Source organism: Blastomyces gilchristii, assembly GCF_000003855.2.
Source record: "Blastomyces gilchristii SLH14081 genomic scaffold supercont1.31, whole genome shotgun sequence".
NCBI classification, from domain to species: Eukaryota; Fungi; Ascomycota; class Eurotiomycetes; order Onygenales; family Ajellomycetaceae; genus Blastomyces; species Blastomyces gilchristii.
In genome coordinates, this window is record NW_003101652.1 from 296,650 (window position 1) to 317,880 (window position 21,231).

At 46.5% G+C, this 21,231-nt stretch overlaps 7 protein-coding genes across 8 annotated transcripts; 5 read left to right on the top strand and 2 right to left on the bottom strand.

Moving 5' to 3' along the window:
- Positions 1-117: 117 nt before the first annotated feature.
- On the top strand, positions 118-2,978 carry BDBG_08899. 2 transcript variants are annotated; one of them, XM_031723777.1, is made up of 3 exons: positions 118-613; positions 881-2,204; positions 2,526-2,978. In XM_031723777.1, exons 1-2 carry the CDS (start codon positions 246-248, stop codon positions 2,097-2,099), a joined length of 1,587 nt encoding a protein of 528 aa, XP_031581099.1. In that variant the 5' UTR covers positions 118-245; the 3' UTR covers positions 2,100-2,204; positions 2,526-2,978. The 2 variants fall into 2 exon arrangements, with proteins under 2 accessions (XP_031581099.1, XP_031581100.1); XM_031723778.1 differs by lacking the exon at positions 2,526-2,978 and having other exon boundaries at positions 881-2,483.
- A 1,050-nt stretch (positions 2,979-4,028) lies between these two features.
- BDBG_08901 (uncharacterized protein) lies at positions 4,029-5,232 on the top strand (the record flags this gene model as incomplete). The annotated part of the gene is made up of 3 exons (XM_002620686.1): positions 4,029-4,692; positions 4,860-4,943; positions 5,075-5,232. The coding sequence occupies 3 exons, from the start codon at positions 4,029-4,031 to the stop codon at positions 5,230-5,232; spliced, it is 906 nt and encodes a 301-aa protein (XP_002620732.1).
- A 2,043-nt stretch (positions 5,233-7,275) lies between these two features.
- Positions 7,276-8,927, bottom strand: BDBG_08902 (20S proteasome maturation protein Ump1). Its single transcript, XM_002620687.2, has 3 exons — positions 8,645-8,927; positions 8,177-8,585; positions 7,276-7,987 (listed from the first exon to the last, which is right to left on the bottom strand). The coding sequence occupies exons 1-3, from the start codon at positions 8,645-8,647 to the stop codon at positions 7,920-7,922; spliced, it is 480 nt and encodes a 159-aa protein (XP_002620733.1). The 5' UTR covers positions 8,648-8,927; the 3' UTR covers positions 7,276-7,919.
- Position 8,928: 1 nt separating this feature from the next.
- Positions 8,929-10,387, top strand: BDBG_08903 (putative mitochondrial 37S ribosomal protein MRPS12). Its single transcript, XM_002620688.2, has 3 exons — positions 8,929-9,451; positions 9,583-9,683; positions 9,806-10,387. The coding sequence occupies exons 1-3, from the start codon at positions 8,992-8,994 to the stop codon at positions 9,869-9,871; spliced, it is 627 nt and encodes a 208-aa protein (XP_002620734.1). The 5' UTR covers positions 8,929-8,991; the 3' UTR covers positions 9,872-10,387.
- BDBG_08904 (alpha 1,2-mannosyltransferase) lies at positions 9,764-13,455 on the bottom strand. The gene is made up of 4 exons (XM_002620689.2): positions 12,705-13,455; positions 11,796-12,614; positions 11,424-11,712; positions 9,764-11,260 (listed from the first exon to the last, which is right to left on the bottom strand). The coding sequence occupies exons 1-4, from the start codon at positions 12,753-12,755 to the stop codon at positions 11,193-11,195; spliced, it is 1,227 nt and encodes a 408-aa protein (XP_002620735.1). The 5' UTR covers positions 12,756-13,455; the 3' UTR covers positions 9,764-11,192.
- Positions 13,456-13,746: 291 nt separating this feature from the next.
- On the top strand, positions 13,747-14,425 carry BDBG_08905 (uncharacterized protein; the record flags this gene model as incomplete). The annotated part of the gene is made up of 3 exons (XM_031723779.1): positions 13,747-13,819; positions 14,005-14,089; positions 14,169-14,425. The coding sequence occupies 3 exons, from the start codon at positions 13,747-13,749 to the stop codon at positions 14,377-14,379; spliced, it is 369 nt and encodes a 122-aa protein (XP_031581101.1). The 3' UTR covers positions 14,380-14,425.
- Positions 14,426-17,155: 2,730 nt separating this feature from the next.
- On the top strand, positions 17,156-21,228 carry BDBG_08906 (topisomerase II associated protein). The gene is made up of 3 exons (XM_002620691.2): positions 17,156-17,377; positions 17,442-19,691; positions 19,808-21,228. The coding sequence occupies exons 1-3, from the start codon at positions 17,247-17,249 to the stop codon at positions 19,929-19,931; spliced, it is 2,505 nt and encodes an 834-aa protein (XP_002620737.1). The 5' UTR covers positions 17,156-17,246; the 3' UTR covers positions 19,932-21,228.
- The last annotated feature ends 3 nt before the right edge of the window (positions 21,229-21,231 follow it).

Here is a 21,231-nt window from a genome sequence, read left to right on the forward strand (position 1 = left end):
TTCAATGCCACTCTGGCTGCCGAACGTCGGCCCACCCATCGGCCGATGAACACCTTCCCAGCAGTATCCAATGCCCGCGCCTCATCCTCACCTATACTACGTTATGTAAATCGATTCATAAAAAAGAAAGTCCATGCCCCATCACCCCGTCTCTGAAACGGCAGTCTCCGCGCCGAGAAAGGTCCTGTTGACGGGTGGCTATCTCGTGCTCGATAGGGCGTATACGGGGACTGTGTTTGCGCTTAATGCGCGCATTCATGTTGTTGTGCGGCAGCTGCGGAGGGAGAAGAGGAGGAGAGAAGAAGAGGGTAACGAGGGCGGCGAGGCGGGGTGATGAGGAAGAAGAAGGAAGAGGGGGAGGAGGAGGAGGGAGGGTGGAAGATGGTGCTGGGGAGGAGGGGAGAGGTGGGGATGGTAAGGGCGAAGACAAGGTGGAGGACGGCGGGGTAGGGAAGGGGCCTGGGGAGGGAGATGGGGATGCGGATGGAGGTAGGGGGGAGGAGGAGGAGGTTATTGTGGTTAAGTCGCCGCAGTTTGTGGATGCGGTGTGGGAGTATGGGGTTAGGAGGGAGCCTGATGGGGGTGGGGTGAGGGTTGTGCAAAAGGGGGACTGGTGAGTTGTGTCCTTTTTCTTCTCTTCCACTTTCTTTCTCTTCTCTTCCACTTTCTTTCTTTCAATTGGGGTTTTGACGTTTGTTGGGATTTCCTTGTTTACTATTTTCGGTTGATTAAATGCATTTTATCTGCTTGATAGGGGTATACGGGGGAAAGGATGTCTGGGACCGTTTTTTGAAGCAGTCCGAGACCCCCCCACCATGACTACCCAACTTTATAATCAGCGGCCATAAACAGCATAAGACACTAACTAAATACTCTGTAGCCCGCGGAATCCATTCGTCGAAACATCTCTAAACTACGCCTTAACATACATAAGCTATGTCGCCGCCTCCAAACTCTTCGGCTCCCTCTCCATCACCATCCTCGCAGATAATGACTACTACTCCCAAACCTCAATATCACAGGCAGCAGGCGCGAACAGGGGAACGCGCTTCGTGAACTTTGGCGTAAAGTTGCACGAGGCACACAAGACCGGTCTGGGATCATCCGCGGCCCTCGTCACAGCCCTTGTCTCCGCAATGGTCATCCACCGCACTGTCCAACCAGAGGAACTACCTACAGTGCGAGATAAGCTACATAACCTCGCCCAGGCCGCCCACTGCGCGGCACAAGGGAAAGTCGGTTCGGGCTTCGACGTTGGCGCCGCAGTGTACGGCTCTTGTCTCTATCGGCGCTTCTCCCCTGCCGTACTTGGAAGTTTAGGAGACGTCGGGTCCCCGCAGTTTGAAGAGCGGCTGTTCGCTGTTGTCGAGGATCTCAACACAGAGCACCCATGGGACACAGAGTGTGTTGATTTTGGCACCAAGCTACCGCGGGGCATGCAGATGGTGCTATGCGATGTGGACTGCGGATCGCAAACTCCAGGGATGGTGAAGAAGGTGCTTCAATGGCGCGAGGAGAACAGGGAAGAGGCAAACGCGCTCTGGGCGGAGTTGCAGCAAAACAATGAGAAACTGCGTTTGTTGTTGAAAGACCTACTCTACCACACTAACAGTACCAGCCGTACCACGACCGCTGTCTCCTCATCACCATCATCAGCATCCGCAGGAAATAGTACCAATATCAGTAGCATTAACGATGACGACGACGACGACGACGACGACAACGACGGCAACAACTTCGACGCCGTCAGCAGGCTCATCTCGCGCTCTCGCGCGCTGCTGCGCACCATGACGCAGAAAAGCGCCGTCCCCATCGAACCCAGGGTGCAGACGGAGCTGCTGGATAGGTTATCAGCGGAGGTGGAGGGGGTGATTGGCGGCGTGGTGCCCGGCGCTGGCGGGTATGATGCCATAGCATTACTGGTACGGGACGATGCGGCGGTTGTGGACAGGCTGCGCGGGTTCCTGCGGACGTGGAAGAGTTCTGTTGAGGATGATTTTGGGGGCAAGATTGAGAGGGTGAGGTTGTTAGGTGTGGCGCATGGGTCTGAAGGGCTGAGGAATGAGATACCGGCGCAGTATTCTGGGTGGATGTCATGATTAAAGTAGTTTTTTCTACTTTACAATCTTCCGCATTGCTCGCTTTGATATCTGAGTGTGTTGCTATCTTCTTTTCCTTCGGAATTAGTTTAGTGATATATTCTGGTTGGTTCGGTTTCTATTCAAATTATCTAATCCCCTTCCATGCGAATTTCGATATTGGTTTTTTGCCCACTGCCGCAAGGTTTTATTCACTCTGACTTTTGCAAGCCTGGGGTTCTGGTTTGGATGTCCTCTCTCCCGTTTGCCATAACGATCATATGTTGTTCGTTTGCTTTCCAAATATATCCAGCATGGCACTGCATGAAGATCCTGTTTAACAATTTTGTTAGTTTCTCTAATTTCTCATCGTCTTTTTTTTTTTTTTTTTTTTTTTTTTTTTTTCCAATAAATTCCGGTTCCTTCACTAATAATAATCACCATCAGACTTATTGCGCGTAATCTTCGGCAGCTATAACTAGTGGGTCGTCAGTCAAGTTGATCACTCTAATGGCGCCGACACCAACGCCGACGATGATCTGATAAGTCCGGCATCTGGGTTTTTCCAGACCCCTCATTCCCGATTGGAGTCGCTCCTCTTCTTACGAAGCTATGAGATCACTTTTTGTTTTGTTTTCTTTCTTTCTTTCTTTTGGCTAGGGAGCACGAAACAATCGAGGACGGAGGAGACAACCTTAAAACCAAATTCCTATAATAATGTAAGTCGGGTGTAACAGAATCTACCAAGGAATGCGTTGCGTTGTTTGTCTAATTGAACTGGCTTGGCATGCGGCTATGAGGGGGCAAGATCATCTGACTTGAGATGGTCCCCTTAAAAGTTAACGGCCCAGGGATCGATGGGGGGATCGACGGGAGTTTTCTTTTCTTTTTCCTTTTTTTCTATTTTTATTTTTATTTTATTTTTATTTTTATTTTTATTTTTATTTTATCTTAATTTTAATTTTAATTTTTTGCCTTTTTGTGAAAACGTAAAAGAGATGAGGCGGAGGATCATAATTATTATTTGCATGTTCGAGGTCGGACGGATGGCTATCCTGTCGCTGCCCGGGTTTAGGTAAAAGGATTAAACTAAAATAGTAGCACGAGTTCATGGGCCCTAGTTTAAACGAGGGGTTTAACTAGAGAATAGCAGATATCGGGGGGGAGGGTAGCTTGTGGGGGGGGGCCACTGGGGAGGGGAGGGGTTAGGTTAGGGCATGCCTATTATTGCCAAACAAATAGGGTTCCTTCTAGACCGTCTGCCCCCTCGCCTAAGTCGCCTCTGCCTCGACTTTGCCCCTGCCCAGCGCCGAGAGTTTGGGTGCCCGCCCACCTGGGCCCACTCGCTGCCACTGCCAAGTGGTGCCAACCAACTATTATTGCCCACTAGGTTAAACTTAAGGTGAACTAACTAATACCCGTCTCTGCCCAGCCACTGCACATGTGCGACGACGTCTCCTCCTTCCCCCCATCCCATCCCATTCCCATCCCATCCCATCTTCTGTTTCGCCCGCTGCCACCTCTTCCACCTCTTCCACCGCCAACCAACATCCAGCAAACCCGCAACCTCCAACCCCCCAGCCCAGTCGACTGAGCCAACCGAGTTGACTGTCTTGAGCCAGAACCAGCTCCGCATCCTTGTACTCTCCTCTGCTCTCCCTACTCTTATTTTCCACCTTGTCCTTCACATCTCGCCGTCCAACTACTTACTCCATCGCTCGTCTGTCATGTTCTCTCCTCCATTCGCCGGCTGCTTGCTCTGAGGGAATAATATATCTGTCCAACTTCTCTCTTTCGCCGTCGTTTCCCGGCCCTGTCAATCGTTACATCAGCCTTCAAATTCCCTTCTCTGGATCGTATACATTTCCATCTGGAATCCACGCATTACATCAAGCGTGATTCCATTGGTCGTTCAACCAATCTTGCGGAGTCTAGTGCCCTCCCTCGATCATGGCGTCAAGTACCGTCACTCCCGTCCCCGATCTGAATTATCAATCCCAGCCAGAACTTGCGGAGAAAACAGAGACGCCGCTTGTTCTGCCGGAATCAGACGCACCATCCACACGACAGGATCCCCCTGACTCGACAGTGGTGACTTCACCAGACCCCATCACCATAACTACAGTAGCAGATTCAACGCCTCCTTCCGCTGCCACGATAGAGCCAACAGAGTCAACAGAGCTTGCAGAGCCTGCAGAGCCTTCAGATCCCCCAGACACGAACACGACGATAGGAGAAAATACACCCCCTTCATTGGCATCTCAGCCCCAGGATGCCGCTGCACCTGAACCCGCTCCGACCGCTGCCTCCAACATAGAACCTCCGCAACAACAAACACAGTCCGCCGCTCACTCTACCAGCGAAACTGAGGAAACCAAACAATGTGACCCTGCCATTGGCCCGTCGTCAGAACTCCCAAGCCCAACGAGTAAAGAAATGGAGGATTCCGGGATGGTGTTGAACATCGACCTTCTTCTGATAACTGGAGCGAGACATCCATTCAGGATTGACGGGAAGTACTTGCGAAAACGACAGGTAGATGTGCCGGATTTCAACCCATATGCGATGAGCGTATATACTCTGAAGGAGCTGATATGGAGGGAGTGGAGATCAGGTATGCCTCGCTCTTTCATCTCTTTTTCTTTTTATATCAGGCCTTGTCCAATAGGAGCACGCGACAGCCTTCTATTCTACCCAACCTTTTTTTTTTTTTTTTTTTTTTTGTGCGTATCACATTTGTTCTGGGAATAAGAACTAACAAACGATATTTGTTAATTGTAGAGTGGGAGCCTCGACCTTCTTCCCCAAGTTCTATACGTCTAATCTCATTTGGAAAACTATTAGCGGACAACGCTCAGCTGTCCGGTATGTTACTACTTCCTCATATTTCATACAAAGCCCCAGCCTTGACTTGCGTTCTATTGGATGCTACCGCCCCACACAAAAATTCACCCCCCTAAAGCAAAAGCGTTCCATTTTCGCTCATTATGCCACAGATTTGAGATTAAACCAAAACGCTCCCAACGTCATCCACATGACCATAAAACCGCAAGAAGTTGTCGACGACGAAGATACCAAGGCTGCCCGGTCTACGTCCGCACGGGAACGGGATGGCGGTGACCGTAGCCCCCGATGCCGATGTGTAATCTTGTAGGCTGTGCGTGGCTGTGCTCTTCTGCCTCGCGCGGCAAGGGGGGGTGTTTTAATGCTTCAGAGACGGAAGCAAAAAATGAAAACCCGACACCGCTTGAATAGGCCTTGCCTCCTCTTCTCTGCAGTATTCATATTGCATTCCACCCACCTATCTTTCCGATATTTAGTGCACCCATGCACTAAACCACCTGTCTGGGAGGGAGCCTATCCGCCTATTTCTCGTTATCACTGTGCTGCATGCCCTCATCCAGTTCATATGGTCGACTAGGCTTCTTCCTTTATCCTGTCACTCGACAGTATCCCCCCCGCTTGATTATTGTTGGTAAGGGTGTTCTCCATTGCAGTAAATATACCTCAACTGCAATTTCATTCAACACACCTTAAAGCCATCTTGCAGTTGGATTTCTGCTCCAAATCCACCCCCCATCCTCTCTCCTCATGAGTTGCACCTAAGCGCTTTCTTTCTCGATTATTTTCCTTCGACATTTGACATGTCTCTTTTTCTCATTCTAATTCCCATATTTCTTTTTCTTTTTCTTTTTTCTTTTTTCTTTTTCTTTTTTCTTTTTTCTTTTTCTTTTTTCTTTTTTCTTTTTCTTTTTTCTTTTTTCTTTTTCTTTTTCTCTTTTCTTTTCTTTTCTTTAATAGAAATTACCCACTTTGTCAACAGCCCTTTTTGCTTACTTCTTGGTTATGAATACACTGCTTCCTTTCCGCTTCCTTTCTTTGTCGTTTTCTTTTTCTTTTTCTTTTTTCTCCAAAGCATGCACGGCAGGTGTAGGGGTTGGTTTTTATCTTGTTTTTCCTTTCCTTTAGCTCCATTTTGTTCCCCCCATTTGTCTTCCTCGTTTGCTACCGACTTTTATAAAGATCGTTACGGTAAGAGTTTGAGTAAACGGAGCATTTTGTTTCCCATTCCCTTCACGATTTATTTTGTGTACCATTTTGTATTTTTCCCACTTTTTATTTCTCCTTTTTGCAGTGTCTCCTTTTATACACGTCTTTGTAGTAGTATTTTTTGTTTTGCTTGCGCTTTGCCGTCATCATTGTCATTGTCATTAGCCTCGCGATTACTATTACTCTCATTATTAATACTACGACTGCGGCCTAGTGATATATATATGTATATATATATATTTTGAGAGGGTTGGCTAAGTTTTCTTTCTTTTCCATCCTTGGGGAATTCTCTTGTGCCCTTCCGCCGCTTTCTGCTTCTTTACCCTCTAAAAGGGAAACTAGTCTCTTTTTCGCAACTGCTCTTACACGCATGGCGCATGAGATTAGGATGTGGCATTGTTCCAATTATCTATACATGTACATAGCGCGCGTATGAATCCCCACCCCCCAGGTATATAAATGGATACTTTTCGCTATTCAAGTTGTGGGTATACATATACGTTGCGTGTAGGTCTTCTGCATAACTTTTATACGTATACGTCGCCGTGATGGCCTCGTGGCCGGTCACTTGTATACTTATCCAAGGCCGTTCGAAAGGGACAGAGGGGAGAACCCGCGGGATGGGGAGGGTTGGGGCTGAGCTGAGCTGAGGCTGGGGGTTGTTGGGCTTTTGTTATTTATCATACTAGTAACGGATCGAACGGCAAACCTTGCAACAAGCAAGCTCGCCGCCCTCCCCCTTCCTTCCGTGCAGACGGTCAATGAAGTAAGTAGAGTTAGCTTCCACCATTCCATGGGGTATTGGGTACAAAATATACAGACAGAAATGAAAACCCGTTGCCAATCCCATGATGTGATCGACAGGTTTGCCGTCGTGGTGATGTGGTTGGTGGTGAAGTGAAATTCAAACCCTATTATGTATGAAAAACACAAAGAGTTGCAAGGATAGGAGAAATCACCAGGTAGGTCTCCTCCATATGATACTCGGACTATAGAGAATCAGACGGGAACAAGATGCAAAAACTGGCCGCACGAGCCTTCTCATAGATCCTATGTACGGAATACTGAGTACAGAAGTTATCGATCTCACGCCTCCGCATGTTTTAGATATTTTAGATATAGATACAGATATGAAGCAATATCGAGCTTTATCAGAAATGTCAAAAAATTAAATTAAAATTAAAATTAAAAATAAAAATAGATTGTCTATACTGTCCCATCCTTGGAACCCACAGAAAGTCTACTCTGATGTTACCCTCGGATGCTGCCACTAAGTTTATGGGGGAGGGCGTAAAAGGATGGAGTTTTTGAGTAATAGGTATGGCCCGTGGGAAGAAGATATCACGGTGTCGTATAGTTTTGCTCTAATGGTCGATGAGACCAATCAATACCATGGGCTGGAAAGCACCAATATTGGAGCAGAGTTGGCTATTAAGAACACAGATGGGATGTATCAGGAGAGGAGTGCCTAGCTCCGCGAGGTATCTATTGATTTACCCGAGCACCCAAAATAAGTTATTAATTCGGATTTTATTCGTGGAAGACGGCACGAAAGTCGAAAACCATTTCGCTATTCTAGATCGAGACAGGGCGTTACATCAAAAGAAGGGGAAAAAAGAGAAAGAGAAAAGGGGAAGTCGGAGAGCAACTCTCTATTGGAGGTGGTTAAATGTTTTTAAAAAAGCTGCGAATATAACGTAACATAAATGCCTGTTGGGCGGCAAGAAAAATAGGAAAACAATAGAAAGCAGAGCTGGACCGGATAGCGTTCACTGATTGAACCAGGGATTTTTACCAGTTCATCTTCAGTCGGTACTCCATTTCGTCATGGAAGGAGGCAGGTTCTCGCAGATCATCACCTAGTAAAGAAGGAGAGCGGTTAGATACCCTCTCTTTGATAGGATGGAAAGAAGAAATATAGCACAACATTCACAGCCGCAGAGGAGGCGAAGAATCCATGACCGGCGATGAAATGTACCTCCTAGGCCCATTATTTTGACCCTACGATGGCACAACACCCAAAACCAAAAAGCAAAGAAGAAACATACCATCAAACACATCCTCCCACGTAACCTCCGTCTCCCTACCCCCCAGCGCCAAAATGTCCGCATGAACGCTACTCTCGTTACGCCCACCCAGGGCAGCTGGCTTCCACTGTCCCTCCTGCACGATCTTCAATTCCATCCCCCTCCTGATCGGCTCCGCCATGCCGTACACTCTCCTTAACGATTTCATTTTCATCGCATTATGTGTTTGGCGCCACTGTAGTAGACGAGCTTCTAGCGGGTGTGTGGATGTAGCAGTTTGTTGTTGCGCTGTCGTTGGTGCTGCGGAGAGAGAGGCGCGGAGAGTGTCGTGGACGCCTGGGGCGGAGGGGGCGCCTTTGCTTAAATGTGGGACTGTGGCGGTATTGGAGGTTTCTGTTGCGTTGGAGGCCGGGGGTGCAATGCGGAGAGCCTGTTTGGAGATTAGCATATGGGAGTAGGAGGAGAAATGTTGGGGAGGGAAGGTAATACCATGATGGGGAGAGTGGAACAGAGGACTTCGATCTTGGAATAGAGGTGGGATACAAATAAGTGGGACTACGTGTGTGAAGTTAAAGAGGGAGGAAGTTAGTAAGGTTGGAATTGGATGAAGTTGAGCAGAGGTATTAGATATAGACGGATGAACAGTCCAGGCAAAAGCAACCGCGTCAAGCTCGTCCTGCCGCCTGCATAGACCAGGTGCGCAGTTCTACATCACGTGAGCGTAACTCAATCTCAACCACAAAATTTCCCCTTTCGGACAACTTCTCAAAACGCTTCATCCCGGGGCATTCAAAAAACCGCTCTGTACCGCCAATTCACCACCACACCGGCTTATCATGCCGCCATCAACACCCTCCGTAGGGGCAATCCGTCTCTTACGGCACTTCGTAACCCTCCCATCCCACTTTTCCTCGCCACTATCCACCTCCGCCAAGCGCACCTTTTCATTGCTCTGCCGAACACCGCAAACCACACCTACCCTGGCCGCAGTCACCCTCCGCAAACCTATCTCCCACCAAAACATAAGCGGCCCATCCACCCTCTCATCACAAGCGCGCAAATTCTCTAGCACGCCCCGCCACAATGCCACATTGAACCAGGTTCGCAGGGGTTGTCGGAAGGGCAAGCGCGTGCGGAAGACCACCTCTCCCGCACTGGTGGGCCGGCCACAGATGAAAGGCGTGTGTCTGAAGACAGGAATCACGAAGCCGAAGAAACCCAATTCCGGAGAGCGCAAGACGGCGAGAATCCGGTTGACGAATGGCGCGGTTGTTACGGGGTATATTCCCGGTGAAGGTCAGTGATATTTTATTTTATTGACTTATTACTCTTCGGAGCGATGAAAGGGACCCTAATTTTGCTATACAACTTCCTTTTCAAATTTGTGGCGGCATGGGAATACTAATTATTTCTCTTTTTTGATACAGGGCACAATATCCAACAGCACAGCGTTGTGTTGATTAGAGGCGGCCGGGCACAGGATTGTCCTGGCGTGCGATACCATCTTGTCCGTGGAGCGTTCGATTTGGTACGTTCATCTTTTTATCATTCAACCCATTATTTTGTCTCGATATACATATAAATATATGTGCTTTGATTCCTGTCTTCTTGGAAGTAGACGACTGACAAATCTCCTTTTTAACTAAATAGACTGGCGTTGGTAACCGAATCACCAGCCGCTCGAAGTACGGGACGAAGAAGCCGAAGAGTGCGTAATGCTGCTAGGGTAGATAGGTGAGAGGACGTGACACTGGAAGTTGGAAGGGAGGAAGGGAGGAGCGGAAACTTTTGTTTTGATCTTATTCCGGCTGGATTTCGTTGCTATTCTTTGTCATGTGCGATCATCTCATCATGTATTCTGCCATAAATTTGGATTCGTTAACCTAAACTCGATACACTGTACATTATTCTATTTTATTTTCTTTGCACCACTTCTAAGATCGATGAAAAGTGCATGTATAGTTGTTTCGGTTACAATTTTTGGCCTTTCGCCATTTACTCTAGTTGCTAGTTACCCATCCCTGAAATTCGGGTAATACGCGAAAGGGAAAGCAGAAAAATTGCATTATAAAATGGTTTCAAATAACGATCCCCCCTTTCCTTAATTTGCTATTCCTAATCGCACCGGACACCTACCCCCCCAAGATATGAAAAGACACAAATCGTCATGGCAAAAAGCAAAGCAGCCGTCCCACTAATAAATACAAAATATCATCACTTGTCATGGCCTTCTTCTCTATTCCTCTTCCTGTCTCTGGCCAAATCCACGCAAATATGGGACTGACTGAAAGTACCGTGAAGTAGAAATATGGACATATATTGTGCTAATAATGCAGTGCTTCTTATGGCGCTCGCAGGCCACAAGTTAGGGAAGAAGAAGCAGTGAAAAAAAAGTCCAGACGATGAAAATCATATAATAAGATGCGGCACATTTCCCCATAAACTCCGTAAAATTTTTGGCAAGGAAAAAAGAAAAAAAATTTGAAAAAGATAAAGAGGAAATGGAATAGGAAATAGAAAAAGCATAATAGAAAAGGCGGAAAACGACAAGTCCCATGCCCATAATACCATACAACCCTGTACAGTATAATCGATGTACGTGAACATATGGTGAAAATATAAAGGCAGACAAGATATTAAATATGTGAAAGAAATAGTCAGAGTTAAAAATCCAAATATAAGGTATGGGAAAAATTGGAAATGGAAGAGTAGGATGGAGGTAGTATATGGAGCTTCGGGTAAAGGAAAAGGTATGGCCCTGAGGAGTCATTTCTTTTCCCAAACCGAGGGCAAAAGATGTGAACAAGAAAGCTCTAGTAGATGCCATCGAGTAGATTTCCTGTGTTGTCCTTTTCTCGTTCTTCGCCCCCTCCACTCCCTTCCTTCATTTTTACCACTTTTTCGGCATGCTGGTATACGGTTCACTGTCGGTGCTCGATATGCTGAGACTGCGTCGTGATCGGCGAGTTTTGAATGCTACTATTGATACAACGGTAACAACGAGAATACTGCAAAGGATTGTGATAAGCACGGTTAGTCAATCTTGCTCCTTTTCATAACCTTCAGGTTTCGGCTTTTTGTTAACATCGAAGTAGCGGGAAGTGCCTGAGAGAAAGGTTGCGGTCAGATGGTTAGCCAGATGGCAATAAATATATATCACAAAATTTTCAAGGATGTGTAATTGAAAATGAAGATAACAATCGCAACGAATTGGCCATGTGAATTATGGCGATCGCATGTGGCCTTGCCTTGGGATTTTTGCACTTACAAGAATATCCCTTCCAGTCAAAGTTGTTCTTGGGGTTGCAGTGGCACTTCAGATCTAATCTCGTCTGTTCGCCAGTCGGGCAGTGGTAGAATGGGACATGGTAGTAAGCGATCTCATTGAAAAAGTGGACTTCCTCCTTTTTGAGCATAAGAGCAGCGGCGATGGAATGTACAGGCGCATCACCCCATCTTTCGTAGAAGAACCCGCCATCCTTGTCCAGAATGTCGAAATAATCGAGGTATGCTTGGGATCGCAGCCAGTTTAGATCTCCAATTTCGAAATTCGACCACTGCAGTGACAAATGTCAAATTCATCAGTATCGAGTTAAAAATCCATCAAGTGTTCAGTGATTTAGGGTGAAAAATTACGTACGAAATGGCAAAGGTTGTATGTTTCCCCTCCATCCTGGCTAACGAATTCCAGGTTGTTGTTCTCCGCAATGTGTTGAGGGTACTTCTTCATGAACTTCTTAACGCTATCCCAGAGCGTGAGGACAGTTTCTTTGTATTCGTACAGACTGATAACGAAGCTATATTTCTTCTTATTGTCTTTCATGAACTTGAACGGGTCGTAGCTGATGTCGCAGAAATATTCGACACTGGGCTCCACGCGCCAATAGTAGTCGAACTGATTGAGCAGTTCGTGGCGGAAGAAGAATCCAGATTCATAACGACACATATGTCTGTAGCTGATTGAATCTCCATAGATGACTTGTTTCTCCTTCATTTCCTCCCGAACTTTGGCAGCTTTTTGCTGGTCGATAAAGTCAGGGAACGACCAGTGCTCCGTCGGAATGAGTCCATAATGTGTTTTCCCGGATACAAGAGCAGATGTTACCTTCTTGAATTCGTCATTGAACGGGACGTCGTTAAGAAAGACCCAGTCATAGTGATAATTTCGGTTGAATCGGTCTTCCACTTGGCGGATCGACTTGGCGATATCCCAAACATCCCCATTTCTGGCCAATGTCACGAATGTTGCATTTACCCGTTCATAGGCAGGCGCGGGAGCCAGCGAAGGGGTTTTTAGGGCTGGGGTCCCAGCTTGGTTTGGCTTTTTTCCAGGACCTGGCGATTGAGGTGAGGGGTTAGGGTTGGGTTGTCCTGATCCAGACTTGAGGTTTTTTACGACATCGCTGGTGCTCGGGATAGGTAATGAGGAGTAAGATATGAAATGTAGAAGCACAAGACCCTTTCGAACCGAAGATAAAAAAACAATGTCAGTGTCAGTTTCCCGGAATGGCTGGGACAGGATTCAAATGGACAGCAGAGAGAAACTCACCAACACTGCAAATAGAATGTACCGTAGGTACTTCCCCGAAACCCAATTCATCACTATGCAGGTCTAATAACCACGTTCTAGTTCACACACAACGAGGGTTTGTTTCCGAGGATTTTTTCTTTTAGATGGCAAACAGGAAAGGATAATAAACTGGGTTCAAATTAAATGGTTTAGGGAGACCTGAAACACTGGGGCGTTGGCAACAGGCTAGGTTAAGTCAAAAGGTCCATCCACTTCACGTTGAATTCTAGCAGTTATAGATAATTTCCTTTGCGTAAAGGATCAAAGCAGAAAGTCATGAAGCAAAACGAGGGTGGATTTTGGTGGTCAGGGATAGAAGAGGACAGAATCCTGGAAGCGCATCACATCTGGCTGAACCGGTCAGGGACGACGGGAGGCGTTTGGGGGCCTTTGGTAGAGAATCTAGTGAACAGTTTGTTGGCTCGCTGGGGAGTTCGTGGAGGAGATAGAGATGTCAAGAACGTCAAAGATCGTTCTACAGCTGGGAGGTTCTTGGTCTTGTGTTTTGTTGTTGCTGGGAGTTCTGGAGGTTGAACAAATTGATAACAGGCCTACGACCAGCCGGTGGCAGCGGCGAGAGTCATAAGCCTGTAATTTAATTTCGTGGCTGGTACGGTACAGAGTGTTTTATTTTTTATTACATCTTACTTTTGCCTCCACAAACCGGCCGCAAAATCATTCATAGAACCTTGGAATGCTTCTCAATCGGCATTGCGGGTTAAACACTTTTATTCCGCCTCCTTAAATAGTTCCGCTTCTCGGATCCAAACAAAAATCCACCTTTGCTGAACATATTCTGTAGATAATCCGTGCAATGCAGGGATTTGCCACGGCCGGTGAGTTACCTACCCGAGATACAACTATTGCCCCTGATGTACTCTGTACTCTGTATCTTTATGGTATTTCCAGAGCAGTTCGTCCAACTCCCTTGTTTCACCGTGTGCTCTGGATGGCATTCCCTCTGCATGCGTAACTCGTCAGCTGCTGGACCATGTCTCAGAGTCTCAGACACAGCAGCCTTATGCAGAAACCCATTCGTACAGGATACGAATGGGCTACTGGCGCCAAGTCCAAAACACGCAGTTTACTACGGAGTACGGAGTAGTCTTTAGCATAATTGGTACATGTAAACAATCGTTGTCTTTAATGTGGTCCAGGCTGAACCTCCTCAGGATTCCTCTCTCCAATCTCATCAATCTGATGAATTTTTGTTTGCTGGAGTCGTCTTGGCGCTCGTTCCAACAACTACGACCTTGCATATAATAATAATAACAAGCAGCACGCAGGTTGCAATATCTTTTCGGACTGGCTTTACGCAGTAGATACAAGCTCCGCAGTCTCACCATACCGGAGGCTTATCAAGGGTACGATGGGTATCTACATGTACAGGTTATCAACGATGCTGGTTCTAGTGAATATCCACAGTTGATTTGCACCCGCCAGCTCAAAGGCACTAGAGCTGCATGAAGCGCCTCAGCAATTGTCTTTGAAGAGACAGGCCGCTGGCCTCCAACCGGACCATTGGCTGACGCAAGTGCAAACTGATCAATATTACAACTTACTTGACCCGCACGATGCATTCGCATTTGACAAAGGTGTCAAGAAAAATGTCTGGCCGTGTGCTCTACGGCAAACCTACCAGATTTGGGGATAACGAAGCTTTTTACAGAGCAACGGGTTGAGGGTTGTATCGGCTGGAGTCGGGGATATCTAAGTAGCCACCGGCCCGGCCTCAGACACCAGAGTATCAATGCGGTTGAAACAATGGTTAAATAGATTTTCCATGATCGCAGTTATTTTTACCAGTGTGAGTTTTTGTAAAGCAACCACTAGAGTACGCTTCATTTTTGCTCTATTATCTAGTTTTAGTTATCTTCTAGCACATCACTAGGTATGGTGACATTTACTCTGTTAATTTTACTTATTCAAAAGGGTTCCTTGTAACGAAAATGCAATAGTGTGGTAAAATTGGTGTTGTAAATAAGACTCAGTTAAATGTCTAATAACTTAGAATTCTGCCCACGGTATAAGTGATGACTGGCGTGGCCTGAAGGAAGTATCAGAAGTATGACCGCGCGGCAAAGGGCCGGACCGAAACGCGCGTTTGGTCGGCGGATCTTTGATTTTCACTCAACCAGACGATCCGCAAGAACCTTAATGTAACGACATGCTCCCAACGGAAGGAATGGGGATTTGTGTCTGGCACCATAGCGGTCACTATGATTCATGACCGTTGTCCTGATGATGGTATTGGTTTTTTCTACTCATTTTCTGCTTTCGATTTCTCTACCTAAGCAGTTCAAGTTATTTACATCAGAATTCTGGTGAAAAGAACTGGGGATCCGGTGGGACTCTGAGCATATGTTGCGTGAGGTTGCTTGGATAACATGTTTATGGATTCCCACTCAGTCAATGGGACTATGCGTTTCTGGGCAAGCTACCTCCACGACATGGTAATACAGACACCAGGCTATAAACGGACGTTTTTTCCATGGCACCCCGTGGAGGGCTAGGATTAAACTAAAGAAACCTGATCCTGTGGATGAGGATAGAGATATCCCATTGAAGTTAGCGGAGAAGGGAAGGGAATTTGACAGAGAGCAGTAACCTTCCTCCGCTAACATCAACGGAGTATCTCTGTCCTCACCCATTGCTTCGGGATCAGCGCCGTGGCGTATAAGATGACTCGCACACGCGAAGTGACCCTCATCCGCTGTCATATGCAATGCCATTCTTTTCAAGTGTCCCGCAGTTACATATGCTCCGCGACCTAGCGAATCTGCCTGAACAATAAGAATATCCTGAACCACCTAGCGGATAGCGATTATTTTCTACATTGCTAGCAATGTCTTCCCTTTCAAGAGCTTTAGAAGAAGGAAGAGGAAGGTTCTTTAAAGGTCTTGTAAATAATGATATCAGCCAATTTCTTTTTAGGAATTTAGATAGCAAACCTCCTCGTGGCACCTCCTAAACCTCTGGAATCCAAAGAAGAGTGCGCTGAATATATTTGGGGATTTGTCGCTAAAAGTCTTTCGTCTCTTTACCAGCCCGGGAACCCTTTTTGGGAGGATCCGGTGCGTGAGGGTGCTTTACAGCTAACAGCAGAACCCGACCTGAGGCACGTGTGATACCCAAGTTTGGGATGCTAGCCTTATTTGACTTCCGCGATACTCTGCAGTGCAATCGTCGTTGTTCTTCTTTGCGGGCCGGGCAATTCTATCCGTTTGGATTAGGCAATAACAGTTCAATGACAACTGGAAACCGCATCGACGTTGTTGAAGATACATTCCAAAACGTTGTTGGTATAGCCGGCTCTCTTCAACCCGAGGAAATATCTCTTCAGTTTCTCAACAGCAGCGGATGTTTCGAGGGGTTGGTAAATAAATACGATATTAAAAAACAAGGTTCATAGCGTTTAGTACGATGGGGTAATCCAGTTGGTGACTGTTTTGCAGTCCAAAAATCAACTAGCCGTTAATTTTCGACAAGATAAAAAGCAGAACTTTCGAGAAACAGCTAATATAGCATATTGAATTGTGCATGAATGCTAGTCAAGCAAATATCTAGTCGTCGAAGCCCTCGCTCTTTGGCATGGCTGTGACAGCGGACTGTCAGGTCGTTGATTTCCAAGCGTTCCAAGGCTAGAAGCTAGTAGCATTTCACTCTATTGTCCGTACTCCGGCGCTTGAAGCAGTATTTCAAACTCCATCATTAGTTAGTGCATTAGAAGGTCGATATAGCGTTTTGGCATCGCCGTCCCAAAGGTTACCTAGGTAATCGTGGCGACTGGAATGAGCCACGTGATGTAGACGTAGTAGGGTATCTTCAAGTTTCGCCTTTATAATTATGATAAGAATGAGGATAAGGATGACTGTGTTTTGATGGCCTGGGAATATCTCTTTTTTGTCTTTCTTAATTGGCAAATATGGAATGTTGCGGACATACATGGTGTGCCGCTGAGATTGATTAAGGCCCATAGCGGGACCTAACTTCGTAGCTATGGGTTTTAATAGTTAACGTTCAAGTACTTAAAGCGAAGCTACCTGTGACGTGCAGAATCAATGGTGATATCGTGAGGCAGTTTCCGTAACAATGGCCCTACGGCCAAGTCGGTCGATTGGCTATGAGTTAGTAGCAAAGGTGAGTTGTTTGGCCATTAAACTAGGCTTTTATCGCACAGGTCCGGAGCAAGTAGATAGTTGAGGTGCCAATCCGCCAAAGAGCCTCTTGTATCGTTATTATGACATGGGCGCAGAGACTAAATCAAGCTGGGTGTACGGAGTACAGATGTACAGTACATGTAAGTTAACTCCGTACAGTAGGTTGGGCGCAGTGAAGACTTGAGGCGGATCGCGCACGGACCACCAGGTGGTTAGCTAAGCTAAGCTTTTGCTGACGAAAGTTGATGTCTGATTCGCAAACCGAACAAACGATCTTGCAGAAATCAAAACAGGCCCCGACAACGAGACGGCACTCTCAACTGTGGATCACTCAGTTTTGATTGCCAGCCGTCAAGGTAGTATGTCTTTCTTTGGCTTTGATACTACTCTGCCGAGGGATCGCCCCTCTGGCCGGCAAACGCGGGGTATTTTCGAGAACCCTGACCCTTTCGCGCAAGTTGCCCATGCCACCACGCAAGATGACGACGATGCGTATAACTCCCCCCCTCCTTTTCTGCGCGCAGGTAGTGATGACTTTACTAATTTTGGTGTGAAGAATCGATTTCGAAGACACCTACGATGGACTGGGTGACCAGTTGGACGAGGACCAAGATGCCTTTAACGAAGACACTTTTGGTGGAGGGGAGGATGAGAAGCAGCCCGTAGGGAAAGATTTCGATTTCTACGGGAAAACCGCCCAAATGTCAAATGTGCTCGATGAGGAGCAGATGTTGTATAAGCTGAAACATCCTCCCCGGGAATCCAAGCCAAAATCTCCAGCTCCGACTCCTGCAAAGCCTAAGCGGACTGGATATGAGCTCTATCAAGACCCGGGCTATATCCCTGAGATTCAGGCGAAGTCAACTGTTTGGGGGACAGGTGTGGGACAAAAATCCAAGGCAGAGGACAGCACTCTTCCTTCCAAACCTGCCGCGCCAGCGAAGAAGATAATGAGTTTGGAAGAAGTTGAAGCACAAATGCGGGCACAGAGCAAGAAACCTCTGGGAACTGAGCAACCCTCCGTTCCTCCACCGCCTCCGCAAACTGCTCCTCAATTTCCGGGGGCCATCCCGCAAGGGACGGTTCCCCTTACTATGCCTCTCCACGATAGACCTGCCCCTCCGCCCGACGGTATGCAACCATTGTCGCTCCAGGAGTTCCCACCCCTTGACCAACAACGGCAATATGCTCAGCTGGGAAAGGATGCTCTTGCAGGCCAGGCATTTCAACGCCAACAGTCTTTCCCGCCTATGGAAGCCATGCTACCTCGTCCCGGAATGCCTCCCCCACCCATGCACCATCAAAATCGCCCACCGCCAAGTGCCGCACCGCAGCGCCCAATGCGACAAGTCCAGCACCACCACCCCAAATCACAGGCGCCTATGGGCCCTCCTGGTAAATTACCTGTCACATCCGGCATGCCACATAATTTAGCACCTCTGACTGAGGAGCAGAGAAAAGCCAATTTGATTGAGGATGCAAAACGCGCAAAGCGGAATCACAAGATATTACTTCTTTCCAAAGGAAACGGTTTAATGACTCCGCAGGATAAAAATTTCATTACTCGTATACAGTTACAGCAGCTGGTCGCTGCAACAGGTAACGTGACGGATCCGGAGAGCGAGGCATCGCTGTCCGAGGACTTCTACTACCAAGTTTACAGCCAAATCCGTGGAGCTCCTAGGCAACACCCCCGCCAGCCTCTAGGTCATTTTGCGCAGACCTACCTTTTTCAAACCGGAGGGCGATCTGCGGGGGGCATGGGAAGGCGACAATTTTACACCGGAGACAATCATATGCAGCGGATGCAACAGCAGGTTCAACGGGCCGTGGAAGCAGCTAAATTGAGACCGAAAAACAAGCAGTTGATAATTGAAGGAAGTCTAGGCAAAATATCGTTTAGCAACGCCAAAACACCTAAGCCGCTGCTAAATATCAAGCGCCCCGATAGCTCTGATGGCCAGAAAGCTTCCAATCTTAAAAAGGGCAACCATACTGCGATGAGTCCCAGTGACAGGAAATCAATATTGAAAAATATTGAAAATGTATATGGAACTCTGATGCAAATGGAAGACCACGAACGAAGTATGCCGCCACCTCCCGATGAAAATGATCCTGGATCAGTCGAAAGGCATATGGAATGGAGACAGAAGATGCAACATCTCAACCAAAAACTCTGGTCAGATATGAAAGTATTAGAACCGATCGTTCCTGGCTCGCCTACTCCGCATCCCTTCATTGCATTTCTGTCTTACCCCAAGGGTAAGAAAGCCATTCCTCGCATCTTCCGCCAAATTGACCAAGAACAACGTGTCACCATCCTCACCATGATCATTGTTCACCTCGATTCATTGGATGTTGTCCAGCGAGCACAACTTCAACCCGGAGAATCTCAGCCACCTTTGGCTGTTCGAGAAGAAATTGACCTGTTTTCACATGCTGTCATGCCCAGTCTACTTGGCTACGTTAACGAGGCGCCGATCAATATTATTACCGGCCTACTGGGTCTTGTCATTGGTCAGACTCACGTCCAAACAGTTGCGAAGACTCGAGTCGGTCTTGGAGTTCTGACCATGTTGCTTAGCCGCGCGGAACTGGTCAAAGAAGGAGGCACCGTGGAAGACGAGCTGTTGAAGTCATGGACGGAACTTTATAACACTTTTTTTGACCGGCTAGAGCCTGTCTTTAGCGATATCTTCCCTGGAACCATTAACAGTGGTGATGATATGTACGTATGGCAGTTCTTAGCTGCCGTAGGTATCGGTGCCAGCCCAGAACAACAGCAACGCTTGGTTATTGCTGTCAAGTAAGTGCATCCTTGACAAATTCAATTTTTTTTTTTTTTTTTTTTTTTTTTTTTTTTTTTTTTTTTTTTTTTTTTTTTGGCCTTGGACCGTTTGCTGACTTGTTTGCTTTTTCTAGGGAGCGAGTTATGGAAACCGTTGCCCAGAGCAAAACCCTTCCAGCGGATATGGCCAGCCAACGCCTTGGCAATGTCAACCTCTTCATGCGAGCCATCGGGCTCGATGTCGAGCTCTTGGGATAGAACAATAATCAGCCACAAGATAGCTACTGGAGGCATTTCGGCCAATACAGCTTACGATGATGCACTCCTCTTTTGGTCGTTTATCATTAATTCCTCGTAAACCGCAAAGCGGTTCTCAATAACTTTATACAACAGCTGAAACAGCACAAAGCGAAGTCGCCTAAATATGTGACTGATATTGATCAATTTACTGTCGATACTACACTACACCTACGGGATGTTTCACCTTGTTACGAAAATTTCTAGTTTCTTTCCATTATTCGTCCAAAAAAGAAAGAAGAGATATAATTTGTGAGGTAAAGTTCAAAATGGCATCTTATCATATGAAATTAAAATACTGTTTAATAGTATTGATGTGGCGAGATACCAACTGCGTCCAATTGTATTTTTTCTTCTTTTTGTCTGGCCAGGTTTCGTACTTTTCGTTTATGGACTCTTCTATTATTATCATCAGTATTGATTACGACCTTTGTGCCATTGTCGATAACCTTGCGTTGAGTTTCTCCGTTTCTCAACAAAAAGGATCCTCGTCTTATTTGCACTGCGCTTTTCACTTTTTATAGTCGTTTTATTGGTATTTATTAACTTACGCGAGCTCTTTATTTCGTTGTATATTTCACCTTTTTAACGCTACTTCTTTTTTACTTTACCTAACTTCATGACCCAGCGAAATTCAAAATTCACTGTTATGACCTATCCCACAAAGGAGTCGTATTTGGATATATTGGATATAGTATCCATATTCTTCTACTAATCGACTTCTCGCCGGTGTACTTCTTGATGACTTAATGTCCTCCTTTACGTCTGGTCGAAAGGGGAAAACGGAAAGAAATTGTCCTTTGATAGCCTGTTTCACACCAACTCGAGTGGCGTATAGAGGTTAAGTTGCACTGTGGATATAAGCGGCAGACTGTCAATTGAGCGTGATGCCGAAACAAGCTATAGTAGAAGATATTCTGATAGCGGGTCTATAAACCGCAACGAGGGAGGGAATACTCCTCCTATAAACGAAAAAAGTATATAAATAAATGGGAGCAAATGTCATTGGTATTGAGGCGAGACCTCCCCCAGTTACAGAATAAGTACTCCATATGAGCTTGTAAGAACAGAAGACAGTTTTCAAGGCATAGACTTTGAAATAAAAAAGCAGTTTGGAAACAGGTGACAGAGTCCTTAGACAGTGACAAAGTAAACGTAGCCATCTCTTAACTTTGTAGATTCCGGAATCTGTTGCTTCTTTCATGATTCAAAAAGATCTCAGGAGCCTGGAAGATAGATTAAATCAAACCTTAGAGCAGTA

Excerpts from the sequence above, each read along its gene's own strand:
- BDBG_08899 (XM_031723777.1), top strand. The coding sequence starts at position 246 with ATGCGCGCATTCATGTTGTTGTGCGGCAGCTGCGGAGGGAGAAGAGGA. Across the intron at positions 614-880 it reads GTTGTGCAAAAGGGGGACTG|CCCGCGGAATCCATTCGTCG; the intron begins GTGAGTTGTGTC and ends AATACTCTGTAG.
- BDBG_08902 (XM_002620687.2), bottom strand. Across the intron at positions 7,988-8,176 it reads GTGGGAGGATGTGTTTGATG|GTGATGATCTGCGAGAACCT; the intron begins GTATGTTTCTTC and ends CTTCTTTACTAG.
- BDBG_08903 (XM_002620688.2), top strand. The coding sequence starts at position 8,992 with ATGCCGCCATCAACACCCTCCGTAGGGGCAATCCGTCTCTTACGGCAC. Across the intron at positions 9,452-9,582 it reads GGGGTATATTCCCGGTGAAG|GGCACAATATCCAACAGCAC; the intron begins GTCAGTGATATT and ends TTTTTGATACAG. Across the intron at positions 9,684-9,805 it reads TCCGTGGAGCGTTCGATTTG|ACTGGCGTTGGTAACCGAAT; the intron begins GTACGTTCATCT and ends TTAACTAAATAG.
- BDBG_08904 (XM_002620689.2), bottom strand. The coding sequence starts at position 12,755 with ATGAATTGGGTTTCGGGGAAGTACCTACGGTACATTCTATTTGCAGTG. Across the intron at positions 12,615-12,704 it reads ACATTCTATTTGCAGTGTTG|GGTCTTGTGCTTCTACATTT; the intron begins GTGAGTTTCTCT and ends TCGGTTCGAAAG. Across the intron at positions 11,713-11,795 it reads CATACAACCTTTGCCATTTC|TGGTCGAATTTCGAAATTGG; the intron begins GTACGTAATTTT and ends TTGTCACTGCAG.
- BDBG_08906 (XM_002620691.2), top strand. The coding sequence starts at position 17,247 with ATGTCTTTCTTTGGCTTTGATACTACTCTGCCGAGGGATCGCCCCTCT. Across the intron at positions 17,378-17,441 it reads ACGCAAGATGACGACGATGC|AATCGATTTCGAAGACACCT; the intron begins GTATAACTCCCC and ends TTTGGTGTGAAG. Across the intron at positions 19,692-19,807 it reads CGCTTGGTTATTGCTGTCAA|GGAGCGAGTTATGGAAACCG; the intron begins GTAAGTGCATCC and ends TGCTTTTTCTAG.